Source organism: Nematostella vectensis, chromosome 5 (assembly GCF_932526225.1).
Source record: "Nematostella vectensis chromosome 5, jaNemVect1.1, whole genome shotgun sequence".
Taxonomy (NCBI): domain Eukaryota; kingdom Metazoa; phylum Cnidaria; class Anthozoa; order Actiniaria; family Edwardsiidae; genus Nematostella; species Nematostella vectensis.
The window spans coordinates 7,421,347-7,437,203 of record NC_064038.1 but is presented as its reverse complement, the minus strand read 5'-3'; the positions used below and the strand labels follow the sequence as shown (position 1 = coordinate 7,437,203).

The following is a 15,857-nucleotide window of genomic DNA, read 5'->3' as shown; positions in this document are numbered from 1 at the left end:
CTTCCGAGAACAATCGTCGAGATTTGGTGGGCCTTCTTTTATTTTTTCAGGGTAATACGAATTGGGGCCAGTGAAGTACGAGAAATCTTTTTGGTAAATCCTCCTAATATTATCCTTCATAAACCGCGTTTTTTTTGTATGCGTAGTTCACTAAGGCCCGACTGGACATAGAAAATCCGAAATTTGTACTTCGTTCGACTGCGCTCGGCGTCATCCTTTTTTTTGTCAGCAGTTCTATAACAGGTAGGGATTCCAGATGCGATATGTTCTGGATTCCGGATTCCAGTAAGCAATTAATTCCGGATTCCAACGTTAGGTATTTCGTTCCAACGTTAATATTCCGGATTCCAAATTCAAATTTGGGGTATTCCGGATTCCGTATTACCTTACATGAGGCGACAGATGAGAATACTTGGGTCTAGGCTCGTAATTTCATGTTCCCTGCTAGCAGAGGCCTCCTTTCTCTAAATACAGAGAAAAGAGGCCTCTACTAGCAGGGAAAATTTCATGCGACTCGTCCACAAGTCACCCAAGACGATTTTGATCGTCACATATCACGCCTCGGCGGGTAAATCGGTCTCAGGTTGAATTTTAATAAACTGTTGAGGGTGATATGAAGTGCACAGATTTATGGTGACATATTTTTTATGAAGCGCGTTCGTGTTAAAGCAAGGTAAAATGCAATGAAATATGCCAATTGGGAGATCACGTGACTTTTTCGGTGGCAAATAGGCCTGGCACATAATTCCCGAAAAAACGACCGAAAATTAATTCCGGAATTTCCCACAAAATGCTCTACCTTTCCCCTAGAATTCCAAAAAAGTAGTTGGAAATTGCTGATTTATTGTACAGCAAACCCTTATGTAGTAGAAAACCGCTGACTAGTTGTACTGCAGACATTTGTGGGATGGCAAACCACTTTGTATTGAGGTGACCGCCCTGGCCAAACGAGGACACGTTGCCCGCAACTTGGGGAAACATGTTTCTTAAATGTTTCCGAGGGTGGCCACACGGTCACGAAACATGTTAACGCGCGCTTGAAACATGAAATTATTTAGTATTATATTATTATTTAGTCCTTACGAATAAAGACAGAAGTTTCTATCTCAGAAAGGGCTTACTTTTATTGAATTATTAAATTTTGTCGTTCTTTGGCGTGTTTGTTTTGGCTTGCATTTGTCACCAAAAAACGTCACGTGATGTCTTAGCGTAAGTCCCCGATTGGGACCATCCTTTGGTGACCGCGCCCACATAATACGGGTAATCGCTAGATAGAGGTCATATTACAGTAAACAGTACACAGTTGGGTTTTATTTGAAATAGGTCACAACAGGAACGAGTTTAGCCTGCGTAGCAAGCGCAAAGGGCTGGGAAGACGAGGAATAGACCCCGCGCGCTTGCAGCCGACCCTAGTTTATGCCTGGTGTACACTAGTGACATAACGACAACGGTGCGCGCACTCTTATGATCGTGTGTTCAAGTGTGAATGGTTCGGCCTAAAAGCATAAGTCCGACATAACGACATAAGAGAAAAAAAGACGTCTTGCATTTCATGTCAGTATTTCCATGTCGTTATGTTGGGCTTACGTCAAGCCGGTTCTAACGCGACACAACACTTTTACGCTTCCGTCTCCGCTTATATCGCTCGTGAGAACCAGCCTTAACATACGGACATAAGGGTGTGCGGAGCTATTTCGTTTTTCATTATGCCACTATGGTGCACCTGGCATAGAAAAAAACAACAACAACAGGGGGTCGGCTGCAAGCCCCCCGCGCCTCGTCACCGTCTTTTTTTCTTTCTCAACCCCTGGGCTTGCTACGCACGCAAGGAGGAGTTTGAAGACATGATGTCTAGTATAATTAACAACGTGTCAGTTAAATTGTACAGATAATAAACATAAAAACAATAGTGTGATTCATATATATATGTAAAAAGGTAATCAGGGTTTTTTTGTTTTGAAAAGTATAAACTTGTCTCTAAAAAGCTTGAAGTGTCCTGGACATTAAAAATACGGTCGTTTTGGAGGCCCTGCATGCTGGAATGGTGGACCTGGTCTCTTACTGGGAAAATTTCCTTCAGGGCCTAATTGGGGCCGTATTCCCGTATTAGAATGTCTCTCCCATTCAGGGTTTCTAAATCGTTCATTTTCCGTCCACGTGTTCGGCCCATTATCATGGTACGGACGATTTTCAGGAGGGCCTGGACGCTCCCGCCAGAATTCTTCCCGCCTATCAAACCCAGGAGAAATGGGAACTCCTCTAGGAGAGCGATCTCCTGGAGGGTAGCCTCTCCCTCGGCCAGGACCAGGTCGCCCTGGATCAAGTGAGGGTCTGCCTTCATCAAGTGGTGGTCTAGATTGATCATGCCTTGGACCAGGGGGCATACTTGGCCTGCCTTGGTCATAAGGTGGCCTTCTTTGGTCAAAAGAGGGTCTTCCTGGTTCGTGAGGTGGTCTTCCTGGCTCAAAAAGGGGTCCTCCGTGTTCGTGAGAAATTCTTTGATGTTCAAAGGCTTGCCAACTTTTTTCATGCGGAGGTCTTCGTTGTTCATATGGAGGTCTTCCTGGTTCATGTGGAAGTCTTCCTGGCTCATGTGGAGGTCTTCCTGGCTCATGTGGAGGTCTTCCTGGTTCATGTCGAGGTCTGCCTGGTTCGTGTGGAGGTCTTCCTAGCTCATGTGGAGGTCTTCCTGGCTCATGTGGAGGTCTTCCTGGTTCATATGGAGGTCTTCCTGGCTCATGTGGAGGTCTTCCTGGCTCATGTGGAGGTCTTCCTGGTTCGTGTGGAGGTCTTCCTGGCTCGTGTGGAGGTCTTCCTGGCTCATGCGGAGGTCTTCCTGGCTCGTGTGGAGGTCTTCCTGGCTCATGCGGAGGCCTTCCTGGCTCATATGGGGGTCTACCTTGGTCATGAGGTGGTATTCTAGCCTCATGTTGGAGTCTATCGGGCTCAAAAGGTGGTCGACCAGGGGGACCAGGTTTTTGATCATAATATTCCCTCCCTGGCTCTTGCCTTCTCACATCAATGGGCGGTCTCTCTCCTAGTCTAGGGTTATCAGGGTACGGAATTCCAGGGGGTCTCTCCTCTCTGGATGCTCCCTCGTGAGAAGGTCTTCTGTATCCTTCAGGTCCTGGGGGACGATTGGCAAATGATGGCCCTCTATTCATGTAAGGGCTTATTTGCCCATCACTAGGTTGTCTTCCAGTAGATGGTCCTGAATGATCTGATCCAAATGATGGTCGTCGCTGCTCGCTGTGAAACTCTTCTGGTGGAAGACCCCTAGGCGAGTGACCCTCTCTTGAATTAGGTGGAAACTCTATTGGAGACATCAGTTCCCTCTCTTGGTAGGGTACACTTTGTGGCATTCCAGGTAGCCCCGGGTGTCGCAATGGCTTCAAGATGCCCTTAGGAGGTGTGTTGAATCCTTGAGGGCCAGGAAATTGATGCCTTGGACCTGCTAACCCAGGGGATGGAGGTTCTCTTCCTTGCCACTCTGGGCGTGGGTCCCCTAACCTGGCAGAGTGACTTCCATTGTGCCACTGTGGTCTGACGCCTTCAAGGCCCATGTGTCGAAAACCTGGCGAATGGAAGTGTGGATTTAAGTGATCCTCTTTAGGTCTATCAGCCTCTGAATCATCGTCATCCTCAGGGTTCAACTCTATCTTGGCCTCAGGAGACCCCTCTTCAGATGTTGAAGTCGATGCCTCGTTTTCTTTAGTCTTGATCATATTAAGAGATGTAGCAAGTTTAGGAAATAACGAGTCTATCAGATTCTTTAAAGGCCTTCCTGTATTTTCTTGTGGAGGGTGCGGTTCTTCTATCGGTGTTGAGGTACCAGAAGCATCCCCCTGGTCACTTTTGCCCCTGTTTAGCAGCTTTGCTAGGATGTCTGACGCACTGACTGTTTTGGACATATCTGATGACTGTGGGGCACTACCTGTTCCACCAGAGGGTGATTGTGGGTCGCTTTCTCCTGCTTTCTGCATGTAACTAGTAGCTGAAGGAAACTCTATGATTTTCATGTCAAGCGCTTCTCTAGGAGAAGCAGTCTCAGGTGTCTCATCCCCACCCAGGGCAAGCTCAGGGGACCCTGTAGGCGAAGGTGCAGACAGCTCGGAGCTTGGTGACGCACATTCCACACTTGGAAGCTTAGTAGTAGACATGCGTGGGGCAGATAATGATTTTGTTGTGGTGGTTGAAGCTGATGCAGTAGTTGCTACTTGCTGCGCAAGAGGCGCTGTTCCAGGTGATGTGACTGTCGACATTGTGCTCAAGCTTCCTGAAGTAGCTGCTTGGCTTGGATTTCCTTTGCTGGAACTTGTAGCATCCTGATTCGTACTTGACAAGCCAACAGAGTTAGCCTGGGAAGGCAACTGGTGGGGCATTACTGTCGGCATAATTCCTGGTTGCATAGGCTGTAATTGTGTAGGAATGAGCGGCATGCTTGTCATTCCCGGAACCATACCATAAGGGACCATGGGCTGGCCAAACTGACCTAATGGGAGGTATGCCCCTTGGCCTGGCAAACCCATTGTCATCATTGGCATTCCAGACTGATTAGGAATGAATGACATGGTTGGGCGCTGCAGGATCATTGGTGCTTGACCTTGGACTTGTGCTGGAATCACGATAGGCACTGCTGAGGTACTTGCAATATCTGTTGTGGTAGCAGCACTCTTTGTGGTATTTTTAACTGAAGAGCTTGAAGTTTCACTGATCGACACAGCAGACTTAGAGGCTGTTACAGTTGCGGCTGTAGTCATTGCTGTGATAGGGCTATCTTGTGCGGAGGGGGTGGTCTTCTGGCCAGTTGAAGAACTCTCACTGCTTTTACCATTTTCACTATCAGAGTCTTCATCTAAATCCATATCAGCAACTTCGGTATTATCAACTGTCTGATCACTAGGCTTGCCCTGCTTGGCTTCCCCTGTGTCTTGAGGAGGGGTGGTGGAGGGTGTGTCTGTTGACATTTCAGGTAGGCCAGACGACAGAAAAGACGCCTGAGGAGTGGTTATAGGGCCCATCTTCTTTTTCTCGTTTTCAGCTTGGATGAGCTTATCAACCTTGTGATCAAGTTTTTTCTTCAGTGAGTTGAGTCTGTTGCCAAATGTTTTGTAGGCCTGTGAAAAAAAGTTTAAAATAAGATCGATTTTAAGGTGCTGTTATAGACACAAAATAGATAGAGAACAGCAGTCTGATACTAATTTGTGTATTAATGAGTAAGATTGGCTTTATGTACTTTTGTACTTTTATCCAAATAACATAAACAAAATTCATCCCCCATATGCGATTAATATTGCACTCAGCAATGTCTCCTGTCTCATAATATTTCTATTCCTCCTGTCTCATAATATTTCTATTCCTTCCTCCTTGCTATTTTAAACATTAAGTTTAAAATAGCAAGGAAAAAAAAAGTTGCTGACAAGCCACATCCCTCTTCAAAGTTAACTTAATATTTAGGTGCTACATAAAATAGGAAGGGAGTGAAACAACACTCAATTCCATTGTTTGAAAACCTGCTTAGGCACAGCCAATGTTGTCATCTTGTCTTTGAACCTACCTCCCCACCGACACACGCCCAGGTACATGGTTAGTGCTGAGATTGAGGCTGATGTTTAAAATGTTGTCCAGGTGGAAAATAGCATTGTTTTTCTGCTAGTATAGTGAAAGATGTTATGAAACTGCACTTAAGAAGAGGGATGCAGGAAAACTATTATTAGCTTATCATCAGCAACCATTTATTTTTTTGGGCTTAAGCCAAGAAACACAATGGTCCGATAGAAACATTTTAAAAATCAGCCTTTCATCACAATCTAGGGAAAAAGTAGGAAAAATTTGACTCCCCATAATGTAGGGAAAATGACATGAGAATGACACAGATCAAATACAGGGGCCATAATAAGGAAAGCAATGATAACTCAGTCTAAACTAGGAGAGCAAGTCATACTCTAAAAGAGTGACACTCACATGAACAATGACTTTAACCTCTCCATAAGCAGCGTCATAGAACAGACCACCATCCTCGACCACAGAGATAAGCTGGGACCTCTCCTCCTTCTCCTGTTCAATTGTCTTACAGAATTTCTCAAGTTTTTGAGAAGCCATCTCATATTCCTCTGTGAATCGAGCTCCAGTGGATCGATCTGAGACAACCAATGTGAAAAGTGTAAGAAAAAATCAATAAATTAAAAAAAAAACATATAAGGGCTTGATTAAAATATTGTTTGTGGCATTATTGCATGAAACCCAAGATAAGCCTACTTCAAATTTCTGACTGTAAATCAAAGCATAAATCTAACAGAAAAAACTGTGATCTTTGCATCTTCCATCACCATCGCATAGTTTATCTTTTCATTATCTTGTCATCCTTCCACTGGTAAATCTTGGCTTGATTTTTTACATACTTTGCTTTTCACTCAAGCCTCTACTAACGAAGTATTAATTTTCATTAATAACAACAGGCTTCTCTTCAAATAGCTTTTTTAGCTATTTTATAGCTCAACCAAGGAATTGTTTTTCAAAAATCGAAAACAAAATTAAAGAATATTTGTTATTTTCTTTATAATGAATAAACAAGGTCGTAATAATAGAATAAAGCCATATATAACATATTTTGAAGGGAAATAAAAATATATTTTCTGATAAATCAAAGGTATTTTGATCAAACTTTACAGTCTATAACTACACAAATTGCTCCTCTACAGCTCATCCAAATGTATAAATTCATTTAAATCAAGAAACAAACTCCTGTAGCCACTCTCATTCTGTAATTTTATGCCCAAACAAACACTGAATAACACATACTTTACCATCAGCTAATTCAAATAGGTAGCTGAGAGACAGTCAAATATTGTCAATAAGTGTAAGACTTTATCTGTGGATGGTTATTTCGAAGTAAATAGATGGTTGTATTCTAAAATTAAAACAACAAAAAAGTGGTTGATCAACTTTTCTCAAAGCATCCTATTTAGATTGATGTATAGTAATATGACTCAATAAGATATATACAAGGGGGTAGCTTGCAAATCACCTTTTAGTTGTTTGATAGCCTCCATGTCAGATGCATCAATTCTCAGTGAATTCAATTGGGATTCCTGCAGAGTGACTTCTGACTCAAACTTCCGCATGGCATCAAGAGCATCAATCAACTTAGATGGCTGACATGAAAAAAAATACTGGTTAATGAAATACTGGTTAATCTTGACTGACATTTGAGGCTTAATAAATTTCTGTATGGCCCAAGCAAACAAGAAATAAGACATTGATTTTAAAGCCTTTAGAAAAATATTTATAGCAAAGTATTGTGCTGTTTCTAAGTGGGCCGTACTTTTACAGGAATTTACAGCATGTATAGAATAGCCACAAGTTTATAGAATATTATACATGTATACCTTACTTTACTTTTAATTGCTAATTATATGAGGACCACTTGTATTCTATCATTTGATATTTGGTGTTAGCCTCAATAAAAATTTTTATCAAAAATGAAATAGGGAGATTAATGGAGTTTTGACAGTATTTGCATTTCTTGATGTCGTCTATGAATAAATATAATAAAATATTCAAAGAAAATGTTCCAAGAAATGTTTCAATGGTTAAACATGTAAACGAAAAGAATGTTTTGGAATGACTTCTAACATAGAATACATATAGTTATGCTAACGAGTCATTACCTTGAAATCGGCGGGAGGTAGTCTCTTCTCAGGTTTGCTGGGTTTGGAAGCTGGCTTCTCGACGTCCTTAAGATTGGGTTTTTCTTTCTCTTTTTCCTTTTTTCTTACGCTCTTGCTGGGTTGCGAATCTAGGATAACAACAACAGACACACGTTGAAATTAAACAAAATATGCATGCTTTAAAAACATTGTTGACAGCTTTTCGCATTACTACTCACGATTAGAGCTGTTAGATTTGTCCAACTTTCCACGCAGATCGTCAATAAATTCCACTTCAAAGACTTTCCGATCCTGCCAGATTTGTAGAACTCTTTTGACTGCATCTTTTATGGATTTATCGCTGCGAAATTAAGTAGAAATTATGAGAAATATTCGGGAAAATCTCGATGTGAAAGATAGTAAACGATTCTTCATTTGACGTCTTTACCTCAGAAGGGGAACAGCTTCTCGTAAAACCCTTGCAAAGGCGGAGGAAAACTCTTTGCCCTTTTTCCGGCTATTTTGCAGGACGTCATTTGCTAGATAGAATAGTATCAGTCTGCGATCAGTGTTACCTGCAAACGATCAACAATAACAGTTATAAGCCTGAGACCGCGAAAACACATGCTCTTAAAATTGTTTCTCCAAATGCGAGAAGACGCGTACATTTCTTGAGCTGATCTATCCAAACTTTAACGATGTCGTTGGCTGATCTCTTGTGATGAATAATCCATAACGACAGAGTTTGCACGCTATCTTGTGCGGAGGACATGTTCTGTAGTTTGCGAAGGAACGACTTTGGATTGAAGGCCGCCATCTTGCCTCAGCTCCGCACATGACAAGTTAGTGCGCCTGACCAATAGGCTCCGTCCGCTGGTAAACTTTCCGCAGGCCTGCAGGCGCATATCAAATTAAACTACTCATTGACTGATTGACTCAAAAGTCAACCCATCTCTGAATATATATAAAAAAAACTTTTAAAGTTTATTTCCCTTGGATTTTTCAAATGTATTACCTGCATTTTTATACCCCAAATTCTAACCCACGTCCTAAGTCCTTTCGCGGGGATGTACAAGGACGGATTTAGGGGCATGGGCCGAGCGGACCATGGTCCCCCTATTTTCAGATATTTGTCTTTAGAATAACAAAAAATATAAGGAAATACAAGGACGAACATTGAATCCGGCCCCCCTTTCTTCAAACTCTTGCTTCGCCCCCCCCCCCCCCCTTTTTGGAGCTCCTGGATCCGCCCTTGAAGTAGTGAGGGAGAGGTTACAAAAACGTCATTTGTTTGGCATTTTTAACTTTTTCCGTGTGAAGGTGGACACTAATGGGGGGAAATGAACCTGGGGCCGGTTCCTGAAAAGCTGTTTTTTTACCCCCCCCCCCCCCCCCCCGGATTAGTTCTGTTCCCGAAACACTGGCTAGCGCTAACTCTAAGTTAGTTAAGTAAAATCTAACCCTGCTCGCGAGGACAGGCCCCCCAAACTTTGTATTAGAACTAAAGTTTTATAAAATGAAGTTGCCGACAAAAAAGACGCTGCACAAAAATTAGCGATAAAATATCCTAACATTTCGCTTTGTTATGCGACATTCGTTTTGATGCTGACTCGAAAATTGTGCTGGGACAGACAGAAAGTTACATCAAATTTATACTCGAAATGAATCTGTCTCGCTTGTCACCACCAAGTCAAATCATGCAATTGATATTTTGACATTGAAATGGAGGTAATATACTTCTACTACTATAGGCTATATAGAGGTGTTTTGGGACTTCTCTGCGAAAATAAAACACCAAAGGTAAATTTTAGTTGCTCTCTATTAATCTACTGGATTTCCTGTGTGAATTTCAAGGAATTTTACTTGTCAATCAGTTTTTCACTCGCTTAATCCAGGGTTAGTAAATCGGGGGATTACTTGCCTTCGGGAACGTTGAGTTACCCATAGGTTAGCTAACCTACGATTAGCGACTATTAACCTGGGATTAGGGGCTGAACTAGGGTTTAATCGGCCTTTCAGGAACCCCCAGGGCCGTAGCAGAGGGTGGGGCACTGGGGGCGTGTGCTCCCACCCCCAATATTTTCAAACACTATAAGAAAGGAAATGACCAGTAAGGGCGTGGCTGTGCCCTCCAATATTTTCTTAATTTTTCTGTATGGTGCCTCCCCCCCTAATATATCTAGGCCTGCTACCTCACTGACCCCTGATGTTTAGCCATCAACTTCAGAATAACCCTCCACAAAGACGTATTGGTAATTTAGAATAACCCTCCACAAAAACGTGCTGCCCAACTCCAAAGTACCCGTCCACCAAGATAAAGATGTGATGGAACTTCACGACCACAAAGACTGAAGGGAAACAAGTGAGAGTGGGGGGTGTTGCGGCGAGAGGAAAATCGCATTCTTCTGTTATTTCCTGTTTTTTCTCTAGTAGCGAGTATTACAAGAACGTTAATCCGCCGTGACATTTTGTGATGGGTGACCATCAAAAACGGCGCGCGCTCTGACGAATTGTTGGAAAAACGGCGTTGACGTCCGTGACCGCGCGCGTAGAACGTAAAAATAGGGAAAATGCCGTTCTAGATTTCCTGTCACGGCCGTTTTTGATGCCGTTTTTGATGCCGTTTTTGATGCCGTTCGTGTTGACTTGCTTAAGCTCTCTAATAACACTGATCAGTAACGAATCCCTATAATTATCGAGCAAGCAATAAGAGACAATGACACATCTATATCCCAGAGAGAATTAAAAAAAAGCCCGTCAAAAGGCCATTCCAGCTATAATTTTGGGCACGCATTACCATAGAAACTTACCACAACTACCAGAATGCAGCGCGCGCATTTTTAAGCTTGCACCAAACGAAGCGCGCGCTGCATGCAGGTAGTTTAGGTAAGTTTCCATGGTGAGTGCGCGCGCATGCTTATAGCTGGAATGGCCTATTGCGAAATAAACATCGAGCAGAGGACAAAATTGCCAAAACGGGTTTGAAGTGGTATGTTAACGACTCCTTGAAGTAAAACCCCTTGAAACCCACGCTCCCCATCCCTGGAAAGGGAATATTTTTAATAAAAAGCCCATTTTTTAGCAACCACCCCTAGCTACGAAGTGCTCTAACAATAATCTATTTATTTTCGGTAGGGATCGTGTAAGTAACAGACAAAATGTATAATTGTTGTTGCAAGAGAACATCGGGAAGGCGTGAGCCCGCGGTGCCCTGGGTCCCATCTACGTCACAACCTCCAGTCTTTCTTCGGCCGTTCGCCTTCCTGATTTTGCCACACTCCGTCTCTGCACTTAAACTCATTAGCATCAACACAACCAGGTCCATACCAGTCCTCAAGCAGTCTCTCCGGGTTGCGCGGACACAGGCATTCCAAACCCATGTAGTGGCAGCGCTGAAGGGGGAACATATCAGCCTTGTTCATGACAAAACGCTTTCCCTCAGGAAGAGCGAAGAGTTTATCACCGACTTCCACATAGGTGTAAATATCGATGAAGAACCATTTGAGCAAAAGTCGCGCTAATGGATCGACAAACGAGCACGGATCCATCACCTTGTCCACCGCCTATAATGACAGAAAAGGTAAGAACTCGCGCACTCCCTTCCTATGAGCATCTTGTTAGTAAGTTAGCACTATTTTTGAGGTAATGGTCACTTGTTTAGTCTGGTCCCTAGTGGACTTACTACTCTTCTTCTGTGTATATTACTGTAACTTCTTAAAGAAGGCCCCTAAACTGGAAACACAACAAAGAAAGAGGCCCGGGGCAGCAACAGGGAAAATTAACACTACATGGAGTACCCCAATTATTACTACTGGGTCCCCTTTTAACATCCAAAAGACAAACCAATTCATAATGTAGCGGAGAAGTTACTGTTTTTCTGCTCATTGTCGCAATGCGAACAAATCAAGTTTTTTTTTTCAAGCCGGCCTTTAAGGTAAAATGAAGAAAATAATTATTAAATTAAATCCAGTGCAGTCCTGAAAAACAACTTACCAGGCACATCGAGTGGTTTTAGGCTGGACGTGTGTTTTTGGGCTCCCATTAAAAGTCCATATAAATATGTAGTCAATATAATGGAACACGCTTGTTATAGATTTTAGATTAGAAAACAATTCATATAAACAACAACAAAATAAGCGTCATGGAAGTGTCCTCACTCCCCTGCCTACGGGTCTGCTTAAGCTCAAGATGTATTCATTGGTAATCAACAAAGAAATGTTTGTTATAGATTTTAAATTAAAAAAAAGTCTACGGGTCTCCTTAGTCTCTTGACAGGAGTATGACAGCCGATGATGGGCAGGTGATGATAAAGCAAACTGAAAGTTGAATACACGAGGTTGTTATCAATGAATAATTACCATGATTACCTCGCCACGACAAGAAAGCCGCGCACGTTTCTCCGCGGACGTGTTGAAGCTCTTTTCTGGTTCAGCCATGACAGCCAAATGAATATTCCCATCGTTATAGTCGAAAGAACCCTCCGCCTCGGCCAATTTCCTGAGCTTTACCAAGTCCTTTAAACTAACAATCACATCTATGTCATAGTCCCAGGCCATTATATCGTTCGTTCGTAATAAACCTAGGAGTGAACCCCACATTATGGCGTATGAGATATTGTTGTTTTTTGTGAATTTGTTCCAATAGTTCAATAACTCTGTTAATTGAGCTCGCATTTCATTATCGAAGCAACCAGTATCGTTGTAGAACCTCCGCCATCGTGACTTCAACACTTCACCTCTGCTTGAGCCAGTACTGCGTAAAAAAACAAATTCTGTCCTGTTTGAGACCGTCCTTTTTGCTTCACTGGGTCGGGGGAAAACTCTTGTTATTGTCCAATTGGGTTTGTGGTATAAAATTATCACATACACTAAAGTTAATAATATTACACCAAAGAACATTTGCCTTATAAGTCTTGCAGCCATGTTTACATCGACGACTTTAAAAGATGTAAATCTATTACGATCTTTTGAGGCAAGTCTTGCAAGCACTTGTCAACCTTTGAATAACAATCAATGAAAATTATAATCCATGTTTGCTCTTCTGCTTGATGCTTGTCCGCATCAACCGCCAATGATATAAAGTAGAACACATTGCGGCCGACTCTGTTGTAACACGATCCGTTAAAATGAGATAGCGTGACAAGCTTTTCAACTCGCTTCATTCTAAAAAGGGTAGCGAAAGGTAAATCCGAGACTTGCCGAGGCGCCTAGACCCGCGTTTCAGAATCAGAGAGCCCGAGACTTTGTCAAGTTTCCGAATCCGAGCCCGAGCTTTTCCGAGCTTGTTTTCGGATAACTTGCTGGAGGTATGTCATAAACATCAGTCGGGAAAAAAAAGGAGAGTTACAATACAATCTTGCTACAGTAGCTCTGTTTAGAAGCGGAAAGGCTCAAGACTCGAAAAAGAAGGGGAAACCCGTAGCATAGTAACAACATAAAACAGATCGCGTTTAAGGTAATTCCCTTGAAATAGTTCTACATCCCAGAATTTTTTTAAACTTGGCATAAACAATATTGAAGTTAAGGGCTTTCAAAAAATGTAATAATAAAATGGGGGTACCGACCTCGTTTTCACAACAGAGGGGCGTAGAGTTGACGCGTTTTACTGATCGCGCAAGGAAAAATACCAACTCTTAGTTTTCAAAAAGAGTGCCTATAGTCTTTAGAAAATTAAGTTCTGTTTGTCGAGCTGCCAAAATCCGATCTCCTAAACAATAACCCGTAGTAGTTAATGCTCAAAACAAATCACATTTTAAGAGATCGCACTAAAAGACATTGTTTTCGCCAATATTCGTACGGTAAAAAGCGCCATTTTGAAGTATTTTTACGGCTTTTAAAAGAAATAACAAAACTCCTACAACCCAACTTTTTTTCTTCTTTCAGTAAATCATTTTTCCGTATATATTTAACTATTTGAGCAAATAAAAAATGGGGGTAACCGACTTCGTTTTTCTGTCAAAGCGTAAAAAACGTGCGCCTTTTGCTGTGTTTTCTTGTACAACTGTGGCGCGCGCGCACTTAATACCGGAAAATTCGAACAAACAGCGCGCGCCACTATGCGCAGAAGGGGTGCGCAATGCAAGGGAATTACCTTAACACAGACTAGATTGCGTTTAAAAGTCCGAGACTCCGAGACCGTGGTAGAAAAAAACCGAGGCTCCGAGTTAAAATTTAAAGGAAAAAAAAAAAAAACAAAGAAAAAAAAAACGAGACTTCGAGACTTGCGTAAAAAACGCCGAGATTCCGAGACTTTGCAAATATTTTGCGAGACTTCGGAAATTTCAAGGATCGCTACCCCTTCTAAACAGGCATTCAAAATGTCAGTAAAGGGAAAAAACAAACCAATTCCATTCAGGATCCGATATGGAGCCTTGAAGTGTTCGTCTTTGTCTGAAAAATGTAAAAAAGGACCTCTAATCCGAGGGAACCTCCAAAAAAAAACTTAAGATTAACGAACTTACTGGTGAAACCGTCGGAACTTGACATTTACCGTGCGGTTACGAAAAATGTAGAAACAAATGCAATACTGAAAGCAAAACTATCAGGTTCTGACACCAGCCAAAAAGTAGGCAAAAATAAATGGAATGAAACGAAAACGATCGAGCGAAAGGCAACGTGAAAACGAATACATGATGCAAGGCATGGACTTATAAGTATTTATTAACAAATTAAATAATAAATTTTAAGTGATAACAAACATAGTCAAATCCGGAGAAAAGTTGACCTAAGCCAAAGGCTAGTTTTAAAAACAAAGTACTTACAACCGGTAAATCAAACTGAACACAACTGGCATGACAGGCCCGTACGGACAGCGCTCTAAGCTTATAGCTTATCTCTGCTGACTGTCTTCCCTGAGCAACTGCATTTCTCGCTCCCGCATCACGCCGCGCAAGCAATGCGTCTCCTTTGCTCAACGGTACTAAACTAAAAAAAAACTAACAGATACTGTAAAAACAGCCGCTTTTATACTCGCTTTTGGACGCGCATTTTTCTAGGGACGCTAACATTTACTACCGTTCAAATTACTCAGCGTCCATTGACCTGTCAAATTTAGAAACTAATCTTCCTGGGAAATGGTAAAAGGACGCTAAACTTAAGTCAATTATCACTATCAAGCTATTGATACTAATCTAAAGGAATTTGAAACATGTTGAAAGTAAATTCCTAAACGTGTACGGATCGAATTAGAATCACGTTTGAGAAACAATCCGTAAAATACGTAAAACAATTATAATCGCAATCCAAAAATCACTTCCTTAAAATCTTAGCAAAATCTAAAATTACCCAAAATACCACCCGGTCACACTGGCACTCAAATATTGACGAAGTTTCTGTAAAATAGAAATTGTAAAATTGGACCAGCCCATCAGTGAATATAATTTGGTTCTTTTGTTATTTTTTGTTGTTGTTTTTGACGCACCTTGTAAAAAAAAAACTTTACTGCATTTAACTTTACTGTCGGACTCCCCTGTCTTTTGTTGCTTTTTTTTAATACCTTCATTTCGGACAGAACATGTTCTGCGCAAACATCGAGTTTCAACTGAGTCTTGTACATTTATTAGGTGTAACCTAATCTATCCAAACTTTAATTAACGATGTCGTTGGCTGATCTCTTGTGATTTATAATCCATAACGACAGCGTTTGCACACTATCTTCTGCGGAGGACATGTCCTGTGTAGTTTGCGAAGGAACGACTTTGGATTGAAGGCCGCCATCTTGCCTCAGTTCCCCACATGACAAGTTAGTGCGCCTGACCAATAGATTCCATCCGCTAGTAAGAGTTCCGCAGGCCCACAGTCTCATATCAAATTACTCGTTGACTCAAAAGTCAAACCACAGCGGGATTAACAGGAGGGGGCTAAAAAAAGGCCTTTCCATCCTGTGATGGTTTAGAGAATGTCTCATACATTTACTGTATTTTTGGCTGCTAGCGGGCCCTCTTGGCCACCCCCCTGCCTACGCCTATGAACCCCCGCTAAATAAATTTTCTCAATATATTAACTGCATTTTTAAATCCAAAATTGTAACCCTTGTCCTAAGTCCTTTCGCATGCCCGGGTAGGGGGGTGGGGGTTGGGGGGTTAGGCACTCCGATAAAAACAGACAGGGATGATCGTCGGCAAAATCGTCAACCTTTTAGGAAGGCACTTTGGGCGTGAAATCCTTCCCCCTCAGAGATTTTTTTTTGCAAATTTTTTGCAAATTGGAT

At 42.0% G+C, this 15,857-nt stretch overlaps 2 protein-coding genes across 2 annotated transcripts; both read right to left on the bottom strand.

Moving 5' to 3' along the window:
* Positions 1-1,835: 1,835 nt before the first annotated feature.
* Positions 1,836-8,511, bottom strand: LOC5502069 (trithorax group protein osa). Its single transcript, XM_001623241.3, has 7 exons — positions 8,316-8,511; positions 8,098-8,224; positions 7,889-8,010; positions 7,671-7,798; positions 7,028-7,154; positions 5,965-6,140; positions 1,836-5,117 (listed from the first exon to the last, which is right to left on the bottom strand). Exons 1-7 carry the CDS (start codon positions 8,464-8,466, stop codon positions 2,004-2,006), a joined length of 3,945 nt encoding a protein of 1,314 aa, XP_001623291.2. The 5' UTR covers positions 8,467-8,511; the 3' UTR covers positions 1,836-2,003.
* A 2,244-nt stretch (positions 8,512-10,755) lies between these two features.
* LOC5502070 lies at positions 10,756-12,896 on the bottom strand. The gene is made up of 2 exons (XM_001623242.3): positions 12,017-12,896; positions 10,756-11,212 (listed from the first exon to the last, which is right to left on the bottom strand). The coding sequence occupies exons 1-2, from the start codon at positions 12,569-12,571 to the stop codon at positions 10,877-10,879; spliced, it is 891 nt and encodes a 296-aa protein (XP_001623292.2). The 5' UTR covers positions 12,572-12,896; the 3' UTR covers positions 10,756-10,876.
* Between the last annotated feature and the right edge of the window lie 2,961 nt (positions 12,897-15,857).

Coding starts and splice junctions, on each gene's coding strand:
- LOC5502069 (XM_001623241.3), bottom strand. CDS start 8,466: ATGGCGGCCTTCAATCCAAAGTCGTTCCTTCGCAAACTACAGAACATG. Junction 7,799..7,888: donor CAAATCTAACAGCTCTAATC/GTGAGTAGTAAT, acceptor TTGTTATCCTAG/ATTCGCAACCCAGCAAGAGC. Junction 7,155..7,670: donor TACCTCCCGCCGATTTCAAG/GTAATGACTCGT, acceptor TTTTCATGTCAG/CCATCTAAGTTGATTGATGC.
- LOC5502070 (XM_001623242.3), bottom strand. CDS start 12,571: ATGGCTGCAAGACTTATAAGGCAAATGTTCTTTGGTGTAATATTATTA. Junction 11,213..12,016: donor GGCTTTCTTGTCGTGGCGAG/GTAATCATGGTA, acceptor CTGTCATTATAG/GCGGTGGACAAGGTGATGGA.